Source organism: Microtus oregoni, unplaced genomic scaffold (assembly GCF_018167655.1).
Source record: "Microtus oregoni isolate MIOR12 unplaced genomic scaffold, Mior012 000006F_ref0000085, whole genome shotgun sequence".
Taxonomy (NCBI): Eukaryota; Metazoa; Chordata; class Mammalia; order Rodentia; family Cricetidae; genus Microtus; species Microtus oregoni.
The window spans coordinates 4673137-4699658 of NW_024543065.1; the positions used below are offsets into that span (position 1 = coordinate 4673137).

A 26522-nucleotide genomic window follows, 5' to 3' on the forward strand; every position below is an offset into this window, starting at 1 on the left:
TCTTTTCCAAACTTTTATTTGTGCACATTCAATTGAAAAAGATAACTTTTACAAGTTCTTTGGTGCCCATATTCAGCATACAAAAATGTAAAAGACTATTCACAAATAAAACACATTAGCTCAAACTGGAAAAATAATGACAACAATAAAACAATTTTTTTTTTTAAGGTAGTGCACACTGTGACAGCTCTGCCTGTGGGGACATGAGAATTACTGCGAAAATAAATAGAATGTCCTTTTGTAAAAGCAGCAACGTCATGTCTTGTAAACTTCCTTTTTATATTACAGCAAAGTTTGAAGTAAAATCCAAAGGGACTGGAGCTTACACTGTAGCCGTGAGTGGAGTCTACTCCCTCGGTCACTGTTGGTCCAGTTGTCCTTGTGTTTTGAGTCCAATGTGCAGCAGGTTTCAAGGTGCTCAGTCAGAGACTAACCAACCAAGTGTGAGTTATAAAATTTCCTTCCTGCTTTCAAACACAAATGGGTAGACCTGCTCCACAGCAGTGGCCACAGCCTTTACGTTGGGCCCTGTAAACAGAACCAAGAAGGGTTGAGAGGAGCCCAGAAGAGGAACCCTAGGAAAACTGACTTCCCAGCGTTAAACACACTTAACACCTGGTTTAGAAGCTCAGGCCACTGTCAAAATACTGCACTTACAAAATATATATGGAAAATCAAAGCAAGAACCCAGAGAACACTTTTTTCCCTAGAAAACAAAGTTATGTGCTTTAGTTTTTTGGCACTGGCATGAAAAGCTGATCTGCCACATAGCAGGACAAACGGCACTGGAATCAGTACAGGATGAAGGACAAACTGGATACAGGCCATCCTGTTGGCCACTATCATTAGATTAGACTCCAACTGAGGGTCACAGGCCATCAGGGACCCAGCCAAGTGACACAATGCTGCTACTCAAACACCGGCTCTTACACACAAGGTCTAAAAGTCTCCAGTCTCAAATGTTGGTACTGAGGTGGCTGCTGGGACCCTCAGAGCTCATCAATGTGGCAGAGTTCTGGGGGGAAGCATCAGGCCATGTTGTGTAGTAATTAATTATGTAGTAATTATAACCCATGGAATCCTGGATCATTTAAATGATCAAAGAAAATACTAAAAAGGAGAAATTGTTTCTTCAGTTTATGAACAAAACTTGTTTCACTAGTACATAGTTACCTCTTCAAAAGCCATGAAAACTTAGCTACGCACTGACTGAGCAACACGTTCTTTCTGACTCTCCCACCCGCTGTTGAACGATCCATTTCATAGGACGTTCCAGGTACATGTACACATGGCATAGGAATTAAACAGGTCACTTGCCTTCAGCTTGTTAGGGGGTTTAACCGATCATCTATCAATTCCATAATTATACATTTAAAAGAAATGATCACACACACAGGCACAGTAATTAACCAGGTTAATTTTCTTAAATTTCTTATAGTGTCTTTTTTTTTTTATCAACTCAATAAATATACTCTGGGGGTAGGGTAGGAGTGGAGGGATGTTAGTCTCACAATGTAGTGCTGGATAGCCTGGAACTATGTAGACCAGGCTGCCAGCCTGAGTGCTTGGTTAAAGGTGTGAGCTACTATACCCAGCATACACACATTTCTTTAGGTTTACATTCTGTTATTCCATTCCTAGAAAGACTTAACTATATGTGGGGCTGTCTCAGAAATCTAGGTTCAGAAGTTTAGAAGCACCCGGAGTCTGAGAAAAATGAAATTGTTCCTCACTACCTGCCCCCACCCTGCTTTTTTTTTTTTTAATATGTTTTTTGAGATAGGGTTTCTCTGTGTAGTTTGGAGTGTGTCCTGGAACTCGCTCTATAGACCAGGTTGGCCTCGAACTCACAGAGATCCGCCTGTCTTTACCTCCCAAATGCTGGGATTAAAGGCGTGCACCACCACCAGACTCAGGTGGATGCCTGGCAATTGACTTTGACAGGCCCCAGGAGGATGGGAAAACACATGGCATGAACTAAGCTGTAGCTCATCTGTTCAGTCTTCATTCTTTTAAGAACCAAAGAAGCAAAATTCAACAAGACTAAAGACTATCTTAGCTCAATTTTGTTTTGGGTGCTTGACTCCGAAGCAATGTCCAAGTATAATTTATCATCACAGTGCACTTAAAAATCAGCCTGCAAGCTAATGCCTTCCTGGACATGCAAGCCTAGTGAAGCCACCTCTTCCAACTCCTGAAAGGTTCAAAAGATAATGAAGCACGGAGAACATAACAGATAAAAGTCAACTGTATTGGAATATTTCACTCATCTCCAGAGTTCATAAAATAGTTTTTTCTAGGTAATTTAAATGCAACATATCATGTTTATATATGAGCACATGTGCACGCACACACACACACAAGTCTAGGGGAATATTCTTATTCAAATGACTGCAGAGAGTACGCTGTGCACTAGGTGCAACACTGAGTACGGCAGGTAAAGACAACCACACAGGACACTGAGAATGAGCCTCATTAGGATGCTAATGAAGGCACAGACACAAGACAAGCACAGCACAGATTAGATGTAAGAAATAACTAACCCACAGTGCTTAAAGAAGGTGACTGACTTCTGAGGAAGTGTAAAGAAGTGACTATAGGAGACAAATTAGAAACCGTTCTTATTTTGTTTATCGAGACAGGGTTTCTCTGTGTAGCCTGGCTGTCCTGGAACTCAGAGATCCAAGTGCTAAGGATGCCCATTACATGCTCTTCTTATCAGTGAATCATAAAACGGTATCCCTTTTATCGTCTGTGCAGAGCAATTGTGATTCATGTCAGAGATTACCTGTCACTGTGATGCTTCCTGTTGAAAATATCTGTAATGTAGCTCTCAGAGACTTTATCCGATAGCACACGGCAGGATGAAGTTCAGGTTCATAGCTATATAAAAACACAGTTATGTTTTGTTATTTATACTCAATGGCAGCTTCAAAGTCTGTATGTTATCTTGGTTCTCCAAAGACCTACCTGGCATGAGGTCTATTGTTCTTGGTGAATTCTGGCAAACGGATTTCAAAGGGCATGTTACAAACTGCCAAAACATTCACAACCTTAAAATCTGTAAAAATTACCTATGGGAGAGAAGTAGAACACCATAAATTATTTTGAAGTACATACAAAAAAGTGTTACTTATGGCAACTTGTACTAATTGAAAACCCTCAATATCACCATTTTAAAATGGTACTTGTATAATTAAAACTATATATGTCATCTTTTAAACTTTATGTATAACTTAGTCTTAATATTGAAAATGGAATATTAAAGAACAAGAAAAGGAAAGGCGCTAAAAGCAAGGAATTCGAGAGTCAGAATGGAAAAGCTGCCACTTAAGGAATTCAATACCCAGAGTGAAGGCTGGGCTCTTAAATTCAATGAAAAGGCATTTCTGTGGGCTCAAGCAGATGTCAATTCTTGTGATGATTCAGTCAAAAGCTACTTTAACTAGTAGAGATTTCTTGACACTTCTAAGCTTATGCTAGGGAAGGAAACTTCAACTTCAAGCAGCAAGTAATATTTTTTTTAAATGTTTTTTGGGCTTTTTTTTTTTTTTTTTTTTTTTTTTTTTTTTTTTTGAGACAGGGTTTCTATTTCTGTATAACCCTGCCTGTTCTGGAACTAGCTCTGCAGACCAGGCTGGCCTCAAACTCAGATATCCACTTGCCTCTGCCTCCTGAGTGCTAGGATTAAATGTGTGCGCCACACCCTGTGTGCAAGCACTATTTTCTTAACATTAATAGCTACTCCTACCAATTTCTTCAACTGTTATCTTTTAAAAAATATTTCTCCTTTTCCTTTTCAGTCTCTCTGTGGGGGAGGTGCTGGGGATTAAACTCAATGCCTTATACATTTCAGCAAGTCTCTACCACTGTGATACACACACACACACACACACACACACACACACACACACACTCATACTCAGTTAAACATTTCCTCCCCAAACCATAGTTCTAGGTGACAACTATTATCCCATCCAGTGCTGCACAGAGCAGTAGAAAGCTAGATGCACACCACAGCTACACTTTTAAGCCTCCTCTGCCACTTCCTCATGCACAGTGGCCCCTCCCTGCTCCTCACTGCAGTCCACTTCCTCATACAGTGGCCCCTCCCTGCTCTTCACTGCAGTCCACTTCCTCATACACAGTGGCCCCTCCCTGCTCCTCACTGGCAGTCCACTTCCTCATGCACAGTGGCCCCTCCCTGCTCCTCACTGGCAGTCCACTCTCTTCTACAGCCTTGGCCGAGAACACCACCTCTTCAAGGACATTCTTTTGTCTTTCTTTTTTATTTACTCTCTTGAAGGCAGCGACCTACCAAGGCCACATTGTAAGTAGTAATTTTGTTTACACTTTGACAAGCCAGCAACAGGTGACATTACACAGCAGAGGGCGCCACCCACTACGTCTGCATCAACAGGACTCTATAGCTCTCTCACCATCCTGACAGGATTTCTCTGGGAATCAGTCCTGGCTGTCCTGGAACTCCCTCTGTAGACCAGGCTGGCCTCAAAACTCACAGAGATCCACCTGCCTCTGCCTCCCGAGTGCTCGGGATTAAAGGCATGAGCCACCATCTTCAGGGACCAGCTATTCTTTAAGCGACCAGAAGATATTTTCTGATGAATGTATGTGTACGGTAGAGACAGGTGGGAAAACTTGAGTTCAAACAGCATTAACTTGCAAGTAAACAAGTCACTATGGGAAAGCAACTAGGGGAAAACCAGGATCTTTTCCAAACCCCAAAGAGCCATATTTGATTACCAAATTTTCAAGTTTGGTTAGTCTATTAAACTTTTTAACTTTATAAAATTAAACCCTTGAACATGTGCAGTATGCATATTTTTGAAAAATGTTACCTGAAAACCTAGTTTCTGCAGACTACGGGCTAAACGCCTGGCACCAAATTTAGCTTCTTCTTCACTGCAGATGAAGTAGAAAAAGATGATCAGCGGCACAGACAATGCACTCATCACTGAAAGCGTGATTGACTGTATCTGTGGTTCCCAGTCCTCCCCATGAAGAGCAAAGCAGAGGGTAACGCTTACCCAGGTTACTCACCTTGTTGCTCCAGTGCAAATAATTTTTCCTGAGGACCAAATTGTAGCTGTAATTCTAGGTTTTCTAAGCTTCATTAATACTTTCTAGAAAAAAAAATTCATTCATCTAAATAAGCATTACTCTTCAGAGAGTTCTGTCCCATGTGCCTGTCTAATGCCCACTTGTGATATAAGTCATCATTCTGAAGTCAAGTTCAGCACTGAACACAATGAAGTCTGAAGACGGAGTTACAAGTGTCTAAACAGACCTAAGAAGAAGGTCTGTACACAACTCTCCTTGCAGAGTCCTTCCCTTGCTTGATTACATGGAAATGATCAAACTAGAACACAATTCAATCTGAGGAAGACCTAAAATTTGCCAAAGATCAAGAAAACACCCAAATTAAAAAATGTAAATTTTCAGACAAGTAAGAAACAGTAAAATGATGGGGCTGGAGAGATGGTGTAGAGCACGGGCTGCTCTGCCAGAAGACCAGGGATCATTCCCAGCACCCACAGGCAACTGTCTGTGCTCCATTTCCAGGGGCTCTGACACCCCACACCAATGCACATTTAGTTTCTAGTTACAAGAACTTGAGATAATATACTTAGGTACACTGGCATTTAGTTTTTAGAACTTAAATTGAGCCTTGAATTACATTCCTAACTTAAAAAAAAATTTGTGTGTGTGTTGAGTGTCTATGATATGTATGTTCATGTATATGTTTGTGCAGGGGTGCACCTTGGTGTGTTCTAGTCCCTGTGTCCACTGAGAGTCTCTCCTGATGCTCACTGGCAGGCTGCCCATGGACTTCCAGGGATTTCATCTCCTCCTCCCTTCTCTGCATGGAACAACATTCATGACTGCATCTAGATTTACATGGGTTCTGGGCATCCTAACATCAACTTTGTACAACACGTGATTTACCCACTAAGCCATCTCCTTAGCCCCCCGTTTAAAAATTTGTGTATAGTCATTTTAGACTGCTGGGTTTTAGAGGCAATTTCTTTAATTAATAAGCATTTCATGGACTCTCACCATATTCATCATCCATGCTCTTTCCTTTCTCCCTGCTCCCACTTCAAATAGTCTTTCTTTCCCCAGTCCTCCTTCTAATGTATTACATATGTATGCATGTTATGCTTGTATGGTTTATCCATTAGAAAATCCAAAATCCACAAATTAGAGAAAGTATGTGATATTTATTTTTCTGAGTCTAGCTTATTTTACTTTATAGGGTGACCTTCATTGCATCCTTTCCCCAAGAAATGACATACTCATTGAACATTTATGCCACGTTTTCTTTACAGAAACCTAGACTGATTCTTGATTCTGTAACACAGCTATTTTCAAAGACCCTCAATTTAGAGTTCAGCAGTGTGTAAGATCCACATCCTTGCCAGTGTGCTGGTTTGAATGAGAATGGCCCAGAGGCTCCTATGTTTGAATACTTGATCCACAGTTGGTGGATCTGTTCAGGACAGATTAGGAGATGTAGCCTTGTTGAAGAGGTATGTCACTGAGGGCTGGCTTTTGAGGTTCACAAGCCCATGCTATTCCCAGTGTCAGTCTCTTCCTGACCCCCAACTCTTCCTCATGCTTGTGGATCATGAATGGGCTCTCAACTACTGTTCCAGTCCAATGCCTGCTTGCTAGCTGCTGGCATGCCTCCCACCATGAGGATCCTAAACTCCTGAAGCTGTAAGTCTCCAATAAACTCTTTCTTCTATAAACTGCTTTGGTCATGGTGCCTCCTAACAACAGAAAAGTCACTAAACACCAGTATTTGTTGTTCCTTCCTTTCTTTATGAGAGCCACTTTGATTAGATGAGATAGAATTTTGGTGTAGTTTTAGTTTGTCTTTCTCACACTTCTAATGTTTATTGGCTGCACTTCTCAGTATGTATTTTTATCAAAGCCAGATGCACACCTACTGTCATTTATAAAGCTGACATCGAATCATGAAGATTTTGTTCTTTATTAATAACACTAACACTTTGAAATGAAATAGTTTCTTTTGCAGGGGGTTCAAGACAGGGTTTCTCTGTGTATCCCTGGCTGTCTTGGAACTCAATCTGTAGACCAGGCTGGCCTCAAACTCAGAGATTCACCTAACTCTGCCCCCCAAGAGTTGGGATAAAGGCGTGTGCCACCACCACCAGGCACAAATGTAGTAGGTTTCACAAAACATAAACTCTTAAATCTAGGTTAGAATATGAATTAGCAATTTATTATTAAAAATATCTTAGCTAACTAAAATGGAACAGGAAATTTGCATACAATAAATATAAATTAGGACTTGTACTAGGATATAAAGCCACCAAGACTCAGAGTAAGTGGCCATCTCCAGGAGAAGGGCCACTTCTACAGGGCTTCCTGCTGCATCAATTCCAACTAACATGGAGCAAGGTGCTCACAAATTCCCTGTTCATAAAGTATCATTCCCCGCACTGTCAGATCAGGCTGTATAGGACACCAGGAGATTCTGATACTTACTCCAACGTCACGCTTATAAATGACATTTGCTCCCTCCAAAGCAATCTTCCTCAAGTTCAAATGGCATCTTGTTCTAAAAACACAGACTACATTTGTAATTAAAATGTCCAATGCAACATCACTGTCTGCATCCATTGGGGTAGTTTAAAGACTTAGTTTTCCACCACGAAGATCACATCCTGGGAAATCAAACAAAATAAAGTCACTGAACTTAAATATTCTGCTAACTTGTTTTCCACAAATAATCTTAAAACTAAAATGCAAGAAATATAATTTTCAAATATTACAAGAATCAAATCATGTCTCTTCTTACCACTAAAAATGTCACAATAGATATAACATATTATCTTTAAATAACTTTTAATCCTTAAAAATGAGAAACTTTTACATGCAAGGATCTGCCCCTATGTTCTAGGTGTGCTGTAGTTACAGTAAGAATCCAGGTACATTATACTCAAGGGCTAGATTTTGTGGTCCCAATGTCCAGTTATTACTGAATCCTTGCAGGTACAAGATAAAAGACTAGTATTTTATATAAGAATTCAATTTTGTGACTGGCACAGTGGCACATGCTCATAATTCCTGCACTTAGAAGGCTAGGACAGGAGGACTGCCCCAAGTCTGAGGCCAGTCTGGGCTACATAGTATGACCCTGTCTCAGAAAACTGAGAAATAAACACTTATACAATCATACAGTATTCAATTCTATTCATTAACCATACCTTAATTTCACTCTATTTTTCTTACATTTTTGGATTTTCATTTTCTGTTCAAGTATACGTCTGAGCTCTCTTTAATCCTTGACTTAAGGTTAATGTATCCACATTTATAAGTAGAATTTTAATAGTTATAAGTATAGCATATGTGTGTACACACATATATGCACACACTTTTTTATACTGTACTGATTATCAAGTCTCAGAAAAATTGGGGTAGTTTCTTGTTATTTACATTTCTCTGGAAAACAATATAAAAGAGCTTATTTTCAAAGTATTTGAACCTGTCATTTGCTTGAGATTTCTTGAAAACTAGTTTTATTCACTTTGAAAACTAGTATTGTTAACAGGTGTTTTAGGACAACTGAAGTCTTCTGTGGTTGTGCTAAATTAAAATTATGTATCTTCTGCTTTTTAATTTCCAGTGTACAGAATTTTTCCTGCTTTCTTACTGGTCCCTACAAGCCTTGGCCACAGCAGCGTTCACCACTGTCTCTGGTGTGGCTCTCCCAGAATTCTCTGTCCCTCACACCTTGCTCACATGTCTTTCTGCTCTGGTTGAGTTGATCCTCTCCTGATTTTCTTGGCCCATGTTTATTTTCTCTCCTAGATTTGCTCAACTCATTTTCTAATTTCTTACAATGAAAAATACTTAAGCTTAAATGTCTCTACTTTGTATAAAATTCAAAGGCCACTATTACCTGGGTTATTGGTTGTATATTTTCATTACCTGTCAATTCTAATAACATTCAAAATTTTCTGTTACTCTTTTTTTCTTGGATGAATTATTTGAGTTATCAAAATTTAAGATATGCATGCATTCGTGGAATTGCTGTCAACTGGTAGTGACTGAGCCAAGCAAAGAATAAACAAGTTTATACATAGAAATGGGTAACAACACAGACATGCTGTCTGCATCTAAAAGGGACTTGAAATATATTTTATGTATGTGTGTGCCACATGTGTGGAGGAGTCCTCAAAGGTTAGATCCCTTCAACCTGGAATTGCAGATGGTTGTCAGCCACCATAGGGGTGCTGGGATCTGAACTCAGGTCCTCTGCAGGGGCAGTTAGTGCACTTAGTCACTGAGCCATCTCTTCAGCCCCAACAACTATTTTGTGAACAGTATAAAATACAAACACTTAGATGAAGGTTCATGTTGTTTGTTAGTGTAGGGACGGCTCAAAGGTGAAGAGCACTTGCTGCTCTTTGCAGAGGGCATGAGTTCAGTTCCCAGCACTCACATCAGGAAGCTCCCAAACATCTGTAACTCCAGATCCAGGGGAACCAAGGGCTTTGGCCTCTGTTGACACCTGTACACACAAGCATTTAACTAGTATGGAGTCCTGATGGGAGTTCATGTTGTCTTACATATGTAAATATACTTACATATTTAAATATATATACATATATATGTCAGAATGTTAACTTTTTTCAGAGAATTAGCACATTATATTTTCCCCCTCCTTTTCAGTAGAATCTGGACTTCATTTTTGTTTTTTGAGCAAGGCTTCCATGTAGTCTAAGTTGGCCTTAATGTACCTGAGGATGAACTTGAACTGGTAATCTACCAACTGAACTATATCCCAGTCTTGAATCTGAATTTATTTATTTGCCTATTTATGTTTTGTTGAGAGAGGGTTTCTCTGTAGCTTTGGAGTTTGTCCTGGAACTAGCTCTTGTAGACCATGTTGGTCTCAAACTCACAGAGATCCGCCTGCCTCTGCCTTCTAAGTGCTGGGATTAAAGGTGTGCACCACCACTGTCCAGCTTTGAATCTGAATTTTTAAATCAATTAGTATATATTAGGGTTATTGTTAAAAAAATTAAGCTATTTCTATTTTTAAGTATCAACAACTTGCATATTCACTGCCTAGGACTTACATTATAAAAATGACTTGATCACATATTTTGCCTCATTTTTCAAGTAAACCCCTCCTCTGAGTTTGATTTGTCAAATATCTCAAAATAAAGTGTTTAAAATTGGTATAGGAGGTCCTTCTGTATTTGTGTTGATTTCATTGGTTGAATAAAGAAGCTGCCCTGGCCTTTTGATAGGGCAGCCCTTAGGAGGGTGAGGTAGACAGAACAGAATTCTGGGAGGAAGAAGGCAGGCAGAGCCGCCAGCCATGAAGCTACCAGGTCAGACATACTGAATCTTTCCCGATAAGCCATAGCCTCGTGGTGACATACAGATTATTAGAAATGGGTTGAATCAAGATGTGAGAGTTAGCCAATAAGAGGCTAGAGCTAATGGGCCAGGCAGCAATTTAATTAATACGATCTCTATGTGGTCATTTTGGGGATTAAGCTAGCCGGGTGGCTAGAACGCGGCCAGCCTGCTCTCATTACAACATAAAATTACAGCCGTCCTGTTTTCCTGAAATGCTGTGTACCCAGCAGTCTATACAGTGTGCTGTGGAAACTGACAGGGCCTTCCCCTGTGCAGAGACTGTATGGACAACACAGCCTCCCCACCCTGTGCAGAGACTGTATGAACAACACAGCCTTCCCTGTGCAGAGACTGTATGGACAACACAGCCTCCCCACCCTGTGCAGAGACTGTATGAACAACACAGCCTTCCCTGTGCAGAGACTGTATGAACAACACAGCCTCCCCTGTGCAGAGACTGTATGAACAACACAGCCTTCCCCTGTGCAGAGACTGTATGAACAACACAGCCTCCCCACCCTGTGCAGAGACTGTATGAACAACACAGCCTCCCCACCCTGTGCAGAGACAGTATGAACAACAGAGCCTTCCCTGTGCAGAGACTGTATGAACAACACAGCCTTCCCTGTGCAGAGACTGTATGAACAACAGAGCCTTCCCTGTGCAGAGACTGTATGGACAACAGAGCCTTCCCTGTACAGAGACTGTATGGACAACACAGCCTCCCCACCCTGTGCAGAGACTGTATGAACAACACAGCCTCCCCACCCTGTGCAGAGACTGTATGAACAACACAGCCTCCCCACCCTGTGCAGAGACTGTATGAACAACACAGCCTCCCCACCCTGTGCAGAGACTGTATGGACAACAGAGCCTGCCCCATGCAGAGACCAGACAATACAGCACCTATATCTAGGTCTCTGGCTCTCTAGCCTGGTGGTTGGTATTCACTGCAGAGTTACTTCAGCAACTGCAACCTCAGATGACGTGGAAAACACTGCCACCTCCCGGCTCTGATGACAGATTTCGTCAACAGCAACCACACCACATTTTCCACGTGAATTTAAACTGAGAGGCCACAATAAACACTGTCATAAAAACAAAGCAAAAGTAACCTAACATCCAATGGAGGACCAAAAAGTAAAACTAAACAAATCTGCTTCTGCACAACAGAAGAATCTTGCTACCCTAAGAGACTGGCATTGCAGCTGTGGATGTTGGAGGAGCCTTGAAGACTGGATCACAAAAGTAGCATCCATAATCTGAGAAGTGGCAAAAATAGGGCAAGACTGTAACAGACCACGTTACAGGTCCACACAGTCCTGAGAGATCCCTCTTCCGCAAATCAGACAAACTAACACAGTTCCAGACCAACATCGTATTCTCTATCCCAAACAGTAGATGGGAAAACATCCATTTTACTTTCTCCACCACACTACCCAAGAGTCAACAGTCCCCTGAGAACAAGAAAAAAAATATTATTTTCCTTTAAAGAAAAAAGCATGTTCTTCCTATTCTCTGAGATGCAGCATCAGCTGCGGAGGAGGAGCTGTCATGGTGCCTGCATTAGTTTTGTGACACTGGTCAGTCAGCAGCTCTCTCCAAGTCCTCAGCTCCTCTTCTGTGACCTGGTGATACCATATGTACAGCAAAGGGAGGGTCAAATATTGCTATGAAGAACACAGTAAGTAGCGTGCACCAAAGCTGTCCCCAGAGTTACAGTAAAATATGGTAACTGAACACTTTTAAAAGGGCTGACAGAAAATTCAGAGTCATTACAGTAACAGATGAAAAGAACCAGATCCTAACAGGTTAGGCAGGGGTCAACAAACAACAGCCAATGGACCAGTACCTGGTTAGTAAAAGTTTTCCTGGAACTCAGCCATGCTCACGTTTCCATAGTGACTGCAGCACAAAGTGAGTGGTTCTGAGTAAGACACACAGGCCTAAACTATTTATTGTGTGTCTCTAAAAAAGTCTGATTCCTTGGCCAATCCACTAAAGTACACCAATAAAATACTCAACCCTGAAAAACATAAAGCCTAACTTTTAAAATTAAAAGTAACAAGGAGCATCCATGTAAAAAGGTCTTTGACTGAACAAACCAGTATAAAAGATATTTAAAGGGCAGCATCAATGATCTATACAGATCTAATGGACTTGGGTGATGTTAAGGAATTACTGTGAATTTTGTTAGGTGAGATACTGGAGTGATCATCCAGACATCCACAATGATTTCTAGAGATTTACCCAAGTATTCAGGAGAGAATGTTATGTATCTGATCAACTAACTTAATACACAAATTCTTCCATATCAAAGCCCAGTTTAACATATTTCCTGGGATCCAGGTGGCTCTCAATGTCTGAAATATTGCCACACAAATAATTCAAAGATGAGTGTCTAAGGGGAAAAGATGGAGACATAATATAGACAAACTCAGGAATTATACATACAACTCCATTTAATTTCAGAACTACTGTCATTTTAGATACATCACCTCAAGGATAAACTTCCTATTACTCCCTTTACCCCACCTTCCTGTTCAAGGGGCAGCAGAGGGGAAAAAGGAAGATCGGTGTGGGGCCACAGCACAGCCACATAAGTGAACCAAGACCTTTAGCTTCTCTGGCAGGTAACATTCTATCATGAAGACACCCCTGTACTTGTCTCAAGAGCGTAGACCTCAGGCATCAGTACTCAAGATTAAGGTTTGTTGTTGTTGTTTTTTGCATAACAATGCAAGAAAAGAATTTATAGTATGCCTGGACTCACACAAAAGGCCAAAGGCTATGTCACCAATATTACATAAAACACTGAGTAAGGGCTGAAGCAAACACAGCTCATTACATTAAACAAAGTTAATATTCACTATGCATGCACATCTCTTCCTACTAACTGTATTTCTTATTCTAAATGTAAACACTACTACCTGTAACCCAGCACCTGGAAGATCATTGCAGGTTCAGGGTCAACGTGGGCTACACAAACTGAGATCTGCCTCACAAACAGCCCAAAGACTGGGAAAAGGTGACATTCATGTAGATAACTTGCACCAAAATGACTATCATTGTTTCTGTTTGTTTTTGAAATACCTACAGAGAAGGCCAGAGAGATGGCTCAGTAGGTAAAGGCTCTTGCTGCCACCAAGCCAGACAACCTGAGTTCCATTCCTGGGACCCACACAGTAGAAGGAGAGAACTCCAGCAAGCTGTCTTCTGTCTGACCTCCACACACTTCATATGGCCAGGTGGGCACACACACACAGATAAATAAATATAAATGAAAGAAGATTAAATGTGATAAAAACGCTAGAGAGTTACAGAGACTATTTCTTATTAAAAATAATTCTCTGGGTTGTTGGCACCTGTCTATTGAAAATACACCCAAAGCAACATAAATATAAGTTTATTTACTGCCCAGTCAATGTTATCTTTAGGTAATGGTTTCTAAAAGGCACTGGGAGATGCCCCTGCAGGCTGTGCAGCTGACTCCTGGGAGGGGTGGCTTGCTGCCACTACCCTGCACCGCAGGAGTGGATTTTACTATAACCATTGCTAGCCAGGGACAAGAAATTCCAACTTGAATATGCTTTCTACAGAATACAGGTTTTGTACCTTTATAAGCTGAACCAAGAGCCATCCACATTTTATTGAACAAAAATTTAAATTTGGGGGTTCAAACCTAAAGATATACCAACTTTTTTACTACACACAAACAAAATTTATCTTAGATATATTTCTTAATACTTAAAAGTAAACTCTGTGATAGTTAATCTCAATTGTCAACTAGATGGCACCTAGCACCACCTACAAGATGTGTCTCTGGGCAAGATGGGAGGTATTACCTTGACTGGGTTAACCGAAGTGGGTGCCACTGAGGATGGCAACATCCCCAGGCTGGACCCTGGACTCCTTAAACAGGAGAAAGGAAGCTGAGCACAGCACTCATCTCAGTCTCTGGTCTTGGGCTATTGATGTGTTGTGATCAGCTGCCCGAAGCTCCTGTAGCTGCGAATTGCGAACAAAAAGAAATCTTGTCTCCCTTAGGTTGCTTTCAGAGTAGTCTGTCTCGGCAACAGAAAAGGAAAGAGACGCTGTCTGTCTTTCCCAAATTCTCTCTAAATGAATGTATGTATTTTCACCCCCTTTTGAGACAGAGTCTCAGTAGACAGCCCTAACTGCCTGAAACTCATTTTGTAAATCCAGCTGGCCTCAAACTCACAGATCCACCTGCTGCTGCCACCCAAGTGATAAGATTAAAAGCACATGCCACCACACACTGCAATACAATTTAAAAAAAAAAGCCATTTCTGATTATTTATGAAACACTCAAAAAGAAAATAAAAGTCACCCATAACCATAATCACTGTTAAGTTTATCTAGGCTGTTGAATTCATATATTTATTTGAGCACATTAAACAAGGTTGTGATCATACACAGTGCTATTTTTATAAAGTCATGAAGGGATTTTATAAAAATTTTTTGGCAAGGGCTAGACATGGCTCAGTTGTTAAGAACTGGCCATTGTTCCTCCCACACTATATGGTGGGTCGGAACTGTAACTCTAGTTCCAGGAGATCTGATACCCTCTTTTGACCTCTGTGGGCTCCAGGCAACATGGGTGATGCACAGACATACATGCTGGCAAAATAGTCATAATACAAAAAAGGGATGATGATGACAATAATAGTACCTTCTGATAACTTGAGATACAAAAAAAAAATAGCAATACCTAACAGCTGATTTTCCTGAGTATTAACAAGGATAAACTCTTTAAATGCTGCTAACCACTTAGATTTCTTTGAAGTTAACTGTTTTATATCGTTGGTTCATTTTCTTTATGCATAAAGCTCTTATATATAAATATTAGCCTGCTTCATTTATACCTCCTGCTGAAAATGAGTTCAATGTACTAACAAGTTTAGACCATGAACTATTAAGACCTGGAGGAAGGGCCAGCATGGGGAGTGGGAAGAATTAAAGGGAGAAAACTGGAAAGGCGGGGAGGGGTCAAATTCTGTCATCTCTGCCACGTTAAGGATTTTCATATTTGTCCCAGCTGCAGAGGTGAGCTAGCAGAGCAGGGCTGGGAAAGAAGTAAACCATTACCACTTTGCAATGGGAGGACAGAAGATGAGAGTGGTAAGGAAACCTGGTCAGCAGTCCAGGGAAGAGTGGACCAGAGTGGCACTGGATGACAGGGAAGAGTTCAAGAGACAGGCAAACAGGGCTTTGTGAGAGACACAGGCATGAGAAAATGGGACAACTGGAGGGCGACTTTGGGTCTCTGGCTAAGACTATCATTTATTGACACTGAAAGGAAGGTCAGATAGCCCAGGAGAGGGAAAAAATAGGTAACAATTTACTTGGTCCATTTTGAACTCCAAAAAGTTGTGAGACATCTGAGGAGATACAGAACCAATCATCAGCAAAGCACCTACCTTTCAAGCAGGTCTTGGTCTAGATTGAAAATGAAAATCTAGAAACTCTAATGTGGAAAGCAATTAAAATCATTATGAGTAAAGTTTAAAAAGTTGTAACTGAGAAGTCTGACACAAGCCAAAGCCAGAGCATCCTTATTCTGAGCTTTGTTATCATGTTATTGTGCACCGGTTACAGACATTTCCAAACTGAAGCCCCTCCAGTGAAGTCTGTCCTGTTTGATGTCTTCTTGGTAGACAGCAGGCTGCTCAGAAACACAATCTAATTCTTTTTCTGTATCCTGGCCTTGGCATGGTTCCCAAGGCACTATACACACTCAATAGAGTTTAATAGTTCTCTCACGCACACAAGGTGCACAAAGCTCAGCAGATTACCGTTAAAGCAATCTCTATGAGCCACACGACTGGTGGAAAGGTACTGAGGCAGGTGCCCTGGTGCCCTCATGTGTAAAGCTCGGCACACGACCTCCCAGAGTGCTAGGCCACGGGCAACGCTGAGCGCGGTGCCTACACTGAATGCACACGGTAAGCATTCAGACTCAACTATTCTTCCTGTTCTATAATTATCTCCTTTCTTCCTCTTCCATGAGCAGAGAAATGTTCAAAAATGGAAAGGGTTTCTGGTGATTCATTATCGTCTTCAAGCTTTGGAACACAAAAACACTTCATGTGTTTTCAAATTTAAAAGCAGAAAACAAAGCATACAATTTGATGTGTCTGATCAATAAAATTAGTATGGGGGAACCTAGATTTAGCTACAGATTTAAATAACTCTAGCCTTAATAAAACTATTTTAAATCAAAATACATGATGACTTTTGGCTTTGGGACAGGTCTAGGTCTGACAGGTAATGAAATGTTTGGTTGAGAAGCAGGTATGTGTGGAAAGTGGGCAGGACTGTCAAAGACTAAAATAATTGTTCTGCTAAACTTTATTTAGGTTCCTACAGAAGCCAGAAAACTCTATATAATACAGGTTTAGGCATTAAATTTGAAAATTAAGCTTGGGCTGCTTCATTTAATATTAAGGTACCGATTCTCTTGAGTGGGTCTTCCATGTGTCCCTATTTTCACTGAGTACAGACTACCGTTTGAAACATTAAGAAGGGATGGGGTGACTCATTCCTGTAATTCCAGAAACCAGAGGTAAGAAGGGAGGGTTGCCTAGAGCTGAGGCCAGCTTGGGCTACAAGGTGAGTTCCAGGCCATGCTGGGCTACAGAGACAGCTACTGTATTTTCATCGCTCTGTCTACTCCTTAAATCAGACGTTCTTCTGGAAGTCTACAGTAACTCCTGAGAAGTTAAATTAGTAGTTGGGGCAGTTAGGAATGCCCTAAAACTGTATAAACAGGACCTCTCTGTGTGCTTAGAGGGGTTGTTGTTTCCTTCATATTTTTTTTTAAAAAAAAAGTCATAAATCTTAGTCTTCCAGGAGCTTTCTAGGCTTCCAGTTGCTATCTATGAACTTTATGGCTGGCTCCTATGTCAATCTTGACTTACTACAGACTTAGTTTCATATTTCCAACTACCTACTAGGTATATCTATTAAATTAAACCAACTCACCCAAACAAAATTCACCAATCCCATAAGAAAAAAAATGACTTTGCTTCTTCTAGTGTTTATGTACAGAGTTATTATCCAGTATTAATTTATCCCAGTTAAAAATGTCAGAATGTTCACTTGAGTATGTTATCCCAGCATTCTGGAGGCTGAGGGAAGAGGACTGTCATTAGTTTAAGGCTAGCTTGAGCTACAGACAGAGTTCCAGGTTAGCCCGGGCTAGAGTGAACCTGGATGAAACCCACACCCCTTCCCACCAAACTCCAGACCGCTCCTTGCCATATCATTTTTCTCTTATGTTCAGTTATCTTCGAATCTAGCTTCTTTTCTGTGTCCACAGCAACGATTTTATTTTAGGATTTTTTTGCACTGCATTATGGTAAGAGCCTCCTACTAGAACTCTTCTCTGTTTGCAACATCTAGTCCATCTACCAAGTAACTACCAGAATTATCTAATTGTGCCACATTCCTACTTTAAAAAAAAAAATCTCTTGGCTCCCCGAGACAAACAAAATAGGATCTAATCTACTTGGCTTGGACTGCCGCATGCTTCCCACCTCCAATTTTCCTTTTATAACTGAATCTACTTAAAATGCACCCTTACAGTCTCTACTTTATAGCATACTGTTTGTAATGGCTTATCTCTTTCTGCTTGTCCCCGTTCCTTCAACTAACAAAATCTTACTCTAACTACACATTTAGTACATAACTAAAGTCATCAGAGAACAATGGTCAGGGGAGGAAGCCTCTTAGCAGTTATAGTCTGGTGGTAAAAGCAGACCAGCCGTGAAAATAATCAGAAAGAGTAACTAGGAAATGAACAAGATGATGAGAGGTACTCGAGGAGGCATGATCCAGGGAAGGAATTTCAACTACCTTTGGAAACGAGACGAGGGTCTCTTAAAAGGAGATCCTAAGCAGCCAGCCCACGGAACTGGAGGCCATCTCCGCAGAGTACTCAGCCAACGAAGGGATTTGTCTGCGTTCTGTCTACTAGATTGCAGATTCAAGATCTCTTGAGAAAAGGCTCAATTTAAATGTCTTTAGCTCTTGGATCAGTAACTTGGTTGAACACTTTTGGAACAACCTAAATAATTGAAGGACTGGGGGCAAATGGAAAGAACAGATTTTATTCAAGGTGGCAATAAATATAGAAATTAAAATCTAGACTTATTTAAAAGAAACAGTTAAGCAAGAAGCAGGTACTCTCATTTATATACTGCACTTTTAATATTCATTTCCCCCGGCCCTGATTACTCCCTTCTTCATTTCACCTAAGGACCCTCAGGCATCTCTTAGGCTATTCCATAATAACTGGTCACCACAGAACGACCAACCTGTCAAGTCTCTTTCAGGATGCTATGCATTTCAGAGATAATAGTTTTATTTCTCTATTTAGACAAAGTAGCACAGTTCCACTGCTAGGCATGGTGGCCCTCAAGTGTAATCTCAGTAGCTGGTGAGCCCAGAGGATCACCAGTTCAAGGCCAGTCAAGGATACAAATCAAGATCTCACCTTGACTTCAAGACAGATAGATGGACAGACAGACACTGGTTTCAGTCATCTGAAGCTCTTCTAATTTTAACAAGTGAAAAACCCAAAAGCTACAATGAAGGCACACATTTCTAACACAAACACTTGCTGCTTCTCAGAGACATGTCTGAGATATACCCAGCCTGTGTGCTAAAGCCTACCACTCCCAGACCTACGATGTGTACAGTGTGATTCCTGCCTGCATCCTAGAGGCAATGGGAATAGGATGGTGATTATTTGTGCATCTAAACATACCTAAACATAGAAAAGGTACAGTAAACACACTAGGTGACAGGAAGTTCTCAGTTCCATTACAATGAAACCACCATCATATACATAGTCCATCAGTAACCACACCTTCATCAGATAGCACAGGAAACTGCCCAGGTAGGTCTGCACAGCACTGAGTTTTTAAATTACTGCTGAGCTGGAAGTCTGCCATACTGGAACTCATGGTAGCAACATGCTGCCAAGATGATGAGAGAATTATTCATATGGACTTTTTTTTTTTTAAGCATATGTTCTCATCTAGAGACTTCAACTCACTATGCAGCTAAGGATGACCTTAGACTCCTAATCCTCCTGCCTCCACCTCCCAAGTGCTGTGATTACAGTCATGAGCCATCATGCCTGGCTCATCCAATATATGCTATGCCATAGATAATTTTCCTCGAACCTCCACAACACCACAGAACAGAGTACCTTTTATAGTAGCACACCATATCTGCTGAAGATCTATAAATTGGTGACAGCCTTCTTTAACATGGGCTGCGCTTCCACGACCTCCGTAAGCATGAACAGCAAAGACACTGCGCTGGGGCCAGCCCATGATCAATTCAAGGCTGCTGAGGGCTACCTTCACCAGGCTGCCTGAAGATACAGGTAAGGAGCTGTACAAGATACACAGCAGCTATAGGCAAGACAGCGAGAAAGGCTCTGGGGCTCCAGAGAAGAGTCTGGCAAATCAAAGGAATGGGGTGAGTCCTGGTCCACAAAAGCTTCAGTTTACTGAGTTATCTAAGGTTCAGAGAAACCATAACCCATCTTCATATATAAGCCTGGGTTATAGATTAGCTTTATATCCTTGTATCTGTACAGCAACATCTGGTCCACAAACAGTCTGGTGGGAAGAACAGAGGGGAAACACTAATGGTGTGTCAGAACTAGCTCAATCCCAGCAAGTTTTTCTGTAAAGAGCCAACAATGGCATACCGGAGTCAGTCAGTCAGTCTCTCTTGCCACTCACCCTTCTTTCTGAGACTGGGTGTCAATATGGAGCCCTGGCCTCAAGCTCAGATATCCACCTACCTCTACCGCCACTGGATTAAAGGCAAGAGCTAACAAGCCAGGTTCAGGACTTGCATTCTTAGAAGTATTCCAACACTGTTCGCAGAGTATCTAAAGTTAAAGGAGCTATAAACCTATATGGGTTTTTGCTGGTATTGTCTGGTTTTGGCATAAAAGTCACAATCATTTCTTCTCATCTCCCCCACAATATATATGAGAGCCATTCATGTGGCTATGAAAATTCAATTCAATCAATACAATCAATACAGGGTGGATTCAGAATAATCTAGTTGCTCAACTAAATCAACAGGAGCAACCTGACTTCACTTCCGTTAATCAAGAAAACAAAAGTCTTATCTCTGAATATAAACAGATTTGCTAATCTCATGTGTAAAACGTAACTGAAACATGGAAAAAGGAATTATGGAACTCTACTGTTACATATTTAAAATATTATGCAACTTGCTTATTGTTATTTGTGTGTGTGTGCATGTGTGTGTGTGAGAGAGAGACAGACAGACAGACAGACAGACAGTGAGTCTTGAGGATTAAACTCGGCCTCACACATGTCAGGCAATAACTACCACTGAGTTGAAGCATCAGATAAGACACTTTAAATGATGGTATAGTGTGTATCTTACAAAAATATTACTTTGACCAAAAACAAACAAACAAACAAAAAAAAACAGGACTTAGATATTAGACAAAATAGAGGACAAGAGTTTGATATCCTTTTCTTTTCTTTTTTTTTTAAAGCAAAACCGCTTTTTGACACAAGGTCTTGCTCTAGCTGGCTAGAACTCAGTGATTCTCCTGTCTCAGTCTTCTTCTGAATACTGCGATTACAGGCATGCTCCAACAGCCTCAGCTAACATTTTTTTTTTATTAGTTTCAAATGTTCAATTGAACTAAAAGACTTGGATTTAACTTTAAATTAGCTATCTTGATAGTTAACTATAAATTATCAAATTATTTCTCTGATTAGGTAGCCTCAATGTTTGGTATGAGCATTACCACAAAAGAAAAAAAGTTCAGTTGTAAAGCCTCTGTAATCACTGGCAGAGAGCAACAGCTTCAGCTACTTCTAAATTTCTAAGAAAGCTACTATTTTACAACAATTATAGTGACAGGGAAAACTCAAATTAAATGACTGATATGGGCACTTACAAATCTCAAGTTTATCACCAATTAAGGTGTACAAGTAAAAAGAATGTCTTCTAAAGAAAGACTAATTCCCCTAATGAATCAACAGGGCTATTCCTTTTATTCAGAAGTACTATACAGCCAAACAGTCGGGTCCACAGGGAAACAGCATTTCAATAGCTGTAACCCGGAGCCAGACCACGCTTTGTTGGTCTGCCTTTACTTAGCCCATCTGCCATAAGTGATAACCAGATGCTCGGGTGACAATTACAGATTTTAAAAAGTAGTCCCGTCCCCCCCCCCCCCCCCCGCCCTGCCAACACACACACACACTAAAACCTAACAGCAGAGATGAGCTCAACAGCCTGAGATCAAACGGAACTTCAATAATGTAACAGAAAGTCCGGAACAAAAGGAGGAATCGAGCGATCTGATGGGTCCCTTAAACACTGCATAGCATCGCGGCTCACAACACCTGCTCAAGTGCTTAGTCCTCACAGCAACTCTTTAAGTACTCCAGACATTAACTCCATATTGCAGACAAGGAAACTGGGGCTTCGGGGGTGAAAGACACATCTCAAAATGCTGTCATATCACTAACAAAAAGCAGAACTGTGATATTGAACACAGGTGGCTGCAGGGTAGGCATAGTCCATACTTTTAAATGCTATACCAGTAACACTGAACCGATCCTGATCAAGTTACTGCCTTACAACTAAAAGCAGAAGGAAGGCTAACCCCTTAGAAACTACTTAATTCATGTTTTACTTCTAAGATGCTATACATCTTTACCTAGTGAGTAAATCTTACTATCATCCAGGCCAATCTACATACGAAGCTGTCTTTCTTGCTAGACACCGTTAGTACTGTAAATCATAGGTCATGAGAAAATTCTATCCTTAACACTCTTCTGTATGCATGTATGCATGTATGGATATGCATATGCTACAGCATGGAGATCAGAGGACAACCTCTTTTTTAAGACAGGCTCTCTTTTGAGTCATTGCCACCTATGCCAGCTAGCTGGCCCACGTCTTCAGCTTCTGCAACCCTCTCAGCCATAGGACTGCAAGGCTTACAGACACACTACCTCATCTGGCTTCTTGTGGATTCTGGGGATCAGGCCCTCCCACATGCAAGCCAAGCTATCCCCACTGAGCTATCTCCCAGGACCTCAGCGTTCTTTCTAATGCTAGCACTACAGTTACAATGAGTTGTAGTCAAACTTCTGTGCTGCAGAGGAGGGGGTGCTCATGTTAAAGTGTCATTGACCTCATGTGAAGAGAGATCTAAACTGCCCAAGAGAACGCTTTGATGTAATTTTTGAGCATTTAATAAGTTCCCTGTTTCCTTGCACAAATCCAGCCATTTAAGACAAATTATCTTGTTATCATTTAGTCACAAGTAAGACCTAGCGAGCAGAGTTGCCAATGTGATCTGACTAATGACATACTTCTGGAATCTTCACACTATAGAACAACACCTACTCCACACTGCTTTCTAAAGGAAAAACACAATGCATCATAATACAAAAATCACATTTGTCAAGATGTCTGGAAAGACCCCAGGTGCCTCGACAATCCCTGCATCTACCACTCCAGCTGTGGTAGTCAGCCGTTCTTTAAATTGCCTGGACTCGTTAAAACAAAGTCCTAGTCATGACTGACACTCTGGGTGCTTGGAACTTGCAACACTGCACAGAGAAGAAGTTGGAATGTTATTACAAGGGGAAAAACTAGGTCCAGAAAGGTTCTTCTCTGGGTTCCAGTCCTCGCACTACAAAACACCTCTCCTTCATCCACTAGAAAGCCCAATAGTGCAATAGAAGTAAACATGTTATCTCCAATCTAGTAAACAGATTAATCTTCAAAATCCACATATAGAGGATATGAACACACAATATGATGATGACTCATCATGCTGACCCTCTAGAAGCTTTGTTATGAGGCAGAAAGACATCTGCACACCAACTATTACAGTATTAATGAGTATGTAATACAATATCCAAAATTCAAATACACATCAGTTGTGTTACCCGTGTCTGTCAGCTCTCTGTCATCTACACTTGAAGTGGCACCAGTCAATAAAAAGAGGTGAAACAAAATGGAAAGAAATTTCAATGAAATTTTATAGTTCAAGTGTCAGCTAAAAATCTCGAGACACTGAAAGTTTTAATCTAGAGACTTGACAAAAATTTCCTACTCTAAACGCTTTCAAAATCAATTCAAGCTTTATTTTTCATAGTAATAATTTCATCACATGGTTGATGATGCAACAGAAAGAAATCAATCACCAGGTACTCAGCTGCCTCCTTTGTTTAGAACGTCTCATGCCCACTCAACCACATTATAGAGAATTTGCTAACTCTTAAATAATAACACATTTCTGATGAGAAATGACATATTCCAAAATATTGTTATTTCCATGATCTGTTGTACTTTATAGCAAATTCTGCATGTTCTACTCATAGCTATACCTACAAAAAATTTTTCTTACTATTTCACACCTGAAAAAAAAAAGTATGGAAATCACTTATGCACTTTCCTCAAAATTGCAAAATGTAGTTTTAGTCAAATATTCAGATGCAAAGTGATAAGAAAATATGGTGTTAAAAATCACTTTAAACTAAGAGCTAAAAAATCCTAGGTTTAGTTTATAACACACAATAGGATCTATAATACCTTTTAATCCTTAAAAAAAGTGATTGTCTATAGTAACAGTAGTGCCATATGGGCACTACTTTTTACGATGAAGAGCACAAATATTTTCACAAGGTTTATTTCAATACAATCTTTTGAGGTAGAATGGATTTCCAGCTAACAGTTATTCTGAATGAACACAGACCTATCCACTCCAATTCTCCAAATAAAAGGATTCCTACGAAAATGCATCAAAGTTCCATTAATGAAAACATACACAAGCCCAGGGCATGTGGTTTCAACTCCTTACGAAGCAGAAAAAAAAAAACAAAAAAATATAAAAACTCAGTTGTGATCAGGACAGAAGGGAAAAGAGAAAGTAAGAACATGAGAGTCTGGGCCAATACCACAGAAAGCAGAAACTGAACTAATCAAAGGAGGAAGCTAGAACTGACCTGCATTCGGGGACCACAGGAGACAGAGGTCTTGGCAAACGGTCCAGCTCTACAGGACTGCTGTCTAAAGGCAGTTCTGAGGTGGGGGGTGTTCCTTATACACACCGTGAATAGACCCCAGAGCTCAGTACCACAGCATCCAGTGGGGTGATCCCCAACTAGCCTCCACAGAAGCGGCCTCACTTCGAAAATCCTGACTTTTTCATCTCAAGCATTTTAAAACCTAATTTGTTTTCCGATGTTCAAATTTCCAATCCTTTAAAAAAGAAACTGTTCATCTCCTTGTAAACCTACAAGTACTTCAGCTAACAAGACTGACCCAAAAGTCCTGGTTAGATGCTTAAAATGAAAACACATGACTGAGAAAAGTGTACCCTGTCTGCTTCTTGTTCAAGAAAGCACACAACAGCAGCTGATTACAGCTTCTGGCACTCATTTTGGGAGCACAGAGTATAGGAGAGGACCGGGGGTAATGATGACATCCTTTGGCTTAGGAGAAGCCAGGCTTAGCAAGGGACAAACTGAACTCGTGGTTGACACATTGCCTTTATGAATATCAGCGTTGTTTTCATCAGTAACCTTCAACTCTGTACGAAGAGCTTTATTCCTACTGACCACAAAAACGTTATTGCTGGAGAGCATGACCTTTCTTGTACCAGAGACACTTCCCTTACCGATGTAAAATTCAGCTTTATTTTGCTTTCTGAGACAGATATATAGCTCAGGAAAACCTGGAACTTATTAATATGTACCCCAAGTGGGCCTTGGCCTCAATCCTCCTGCCTCAGCCTCCCAAATGCTGGGATCACAGGCATGTGCCACTACACCTCATATAACATGATTTAACAAAGCATAGCACAAGTAGTTCGTGACGAAGGGCTGAGAAGCACAAGCTGATGAATATTTAACAGGGCATAACCAAACCCTAAATACTTCTTTCAACCTGACTGTGCTTCACGTCACTTCTTGATTTGAATGGACTGCTATTTTCTCAAACTTGGAAAGAGACTGCAAATTACGGCCAGAAAACTGGATGCCCTTCTTACATTTCCCCTTTGCAATTACCTCAGGGAATCTGTTATGGTTACACAAACAAGTCGCAATTCTAAGGCATTCTTCTTAACCATAAACACACAAGTCCACACTAGCCACTGCCAGTGTCGCTCTAGAGCTGCAGGTGACAGATGCAGTCACAGGGCTCACAGATGTGGACCGGCTGCAGCTTGCCTCTCGATGCAATGTGCACACTGGCAGAGCCTGCAGATGCACAGCTCGGCAAAAAGGAGGCTTTTCTATTTCAGTCATTTCCTATTTTATTTACTTTTAGGACCGGTCCTGGAGATTATGAAGCGATTATCTCCCCCCTCCCCACTCTCATCCCTGCACAAACCCTAGGCACAATTCATTTTCTCTTCCCGCCTTCCAGATCCGTTTTCCCGAAGCCTAATTCGGTTCCTACTATTATTATAAAGCGGGCCTCCGGGCAAGTGCCAGAAGCAAGAGGCGACCGCGCCGCTATTTGGGGGTTGCCTTCGAGTCGCTGCACAGGGGCCGCCGCCAAGTTTTCTGCGAAACATCGGACCCCTCGCAGAGTAGCCTGGCTGGTCCCTCTTTTCCCCCAGGGGCGGACTCCATGACGGGGACCATCCCGGCCGGTCTTCCGCGGCCAGGCAGGGGCGCCCCACCCCCACCCCGTTATCCTTACGGGGGATGCCCAAGCCGCCCGACCAGTCCTCTTCACTAGCCGGTGGCCCGTGGCACTCCCCTGCTCGGGTCCCCGCCCTGCACAGCCCACCGCAGCCCGGCCGGCCCGCAGACACCCGGTCGGCCGCTCTAGGGCCGCCCCGGGGCCCGCCTCCCCACTCAACCGCCCCCCCCCCGGATCACCGACGGGGGTTACCGTGGGAAGACGGGGCGGTCGCAGAGGACGCGGCGGCAGCGCTGCTGCCGGTTGCGTCGGACGCGGAGGAAAAGCTGGAGGACAAGGATCAAGATGAGGCGGGCCCGCTCCCCAGTCTCCATGGAACTCCCGCCCCG

The 26522-nt window shown here is 41.5% G+C and overlaps 2 protein-coding genes across 2 annotated transcripts in view; one reads left to right on the forward strand and one right to left on the reverse strand.

Moving 5' to 3' along the window:
- The window catches only part of Slc2a12 (solute carrier family 2 member 12), a 64859-nt gene extending 58054 nt beyond the window's left edge, over positions 1–6805 (forward strand). The window contains exon 6 of the transcript XR_005974515.1: positions 6604–6805. The gene's annotated coding sequence lies outside the window, so the exon portion shown is untranslated. The remainder of the gene's footprint in view (positions 1–6603) is intronic.
- On the reverse strand, positions 1–26522 carry Tbpl1 (TATA-box binding protein like 1). Its single transcript, XM_041653591.1, has 7 exons — positions 26386–26522; positions 7537–7715; positions 5062–5144; positions 4860–4923; positions 2971–3074; positions 2789–2883; positions 1–528 (listed from the first exon to the last, which is right to left on the reverse strand). Exons 2-7 carry the CDS (start codon positions 7669–7671, stop codon positions 449–451), a joined length of 561 nt encoding a protein of 186 aa, XP_041509525.1. The 5' UTR covers positions 7672–7715; positions 26386–26522; the 3' UTR covers positions 1–448.

Bases quoted from the DNA above. Each gene is read 5' to 3' on its own strand.
- Tbpl1 (XM_041653591.1), bottom strand. From the start codon at position 7,671: ATGGATGCAGACAGTGATGTTGCATTGGACATTTTAATTACAAATGTA. The intron at 5,145-7,536 runs GTAAGTATCAGA...TTTTTTTTCTAG, and splicing joins TTTATAAGCGTGACGTTGGA to AAAGTATTAATGAAGCTTAG. The intron at 529-2,788 runs GTAATCTCTGAC...TTCTGTTTACAG, and splicing joins AGGAAGCATCACAGTGACAG to GGCCCAACGTAAAGGCTGTG.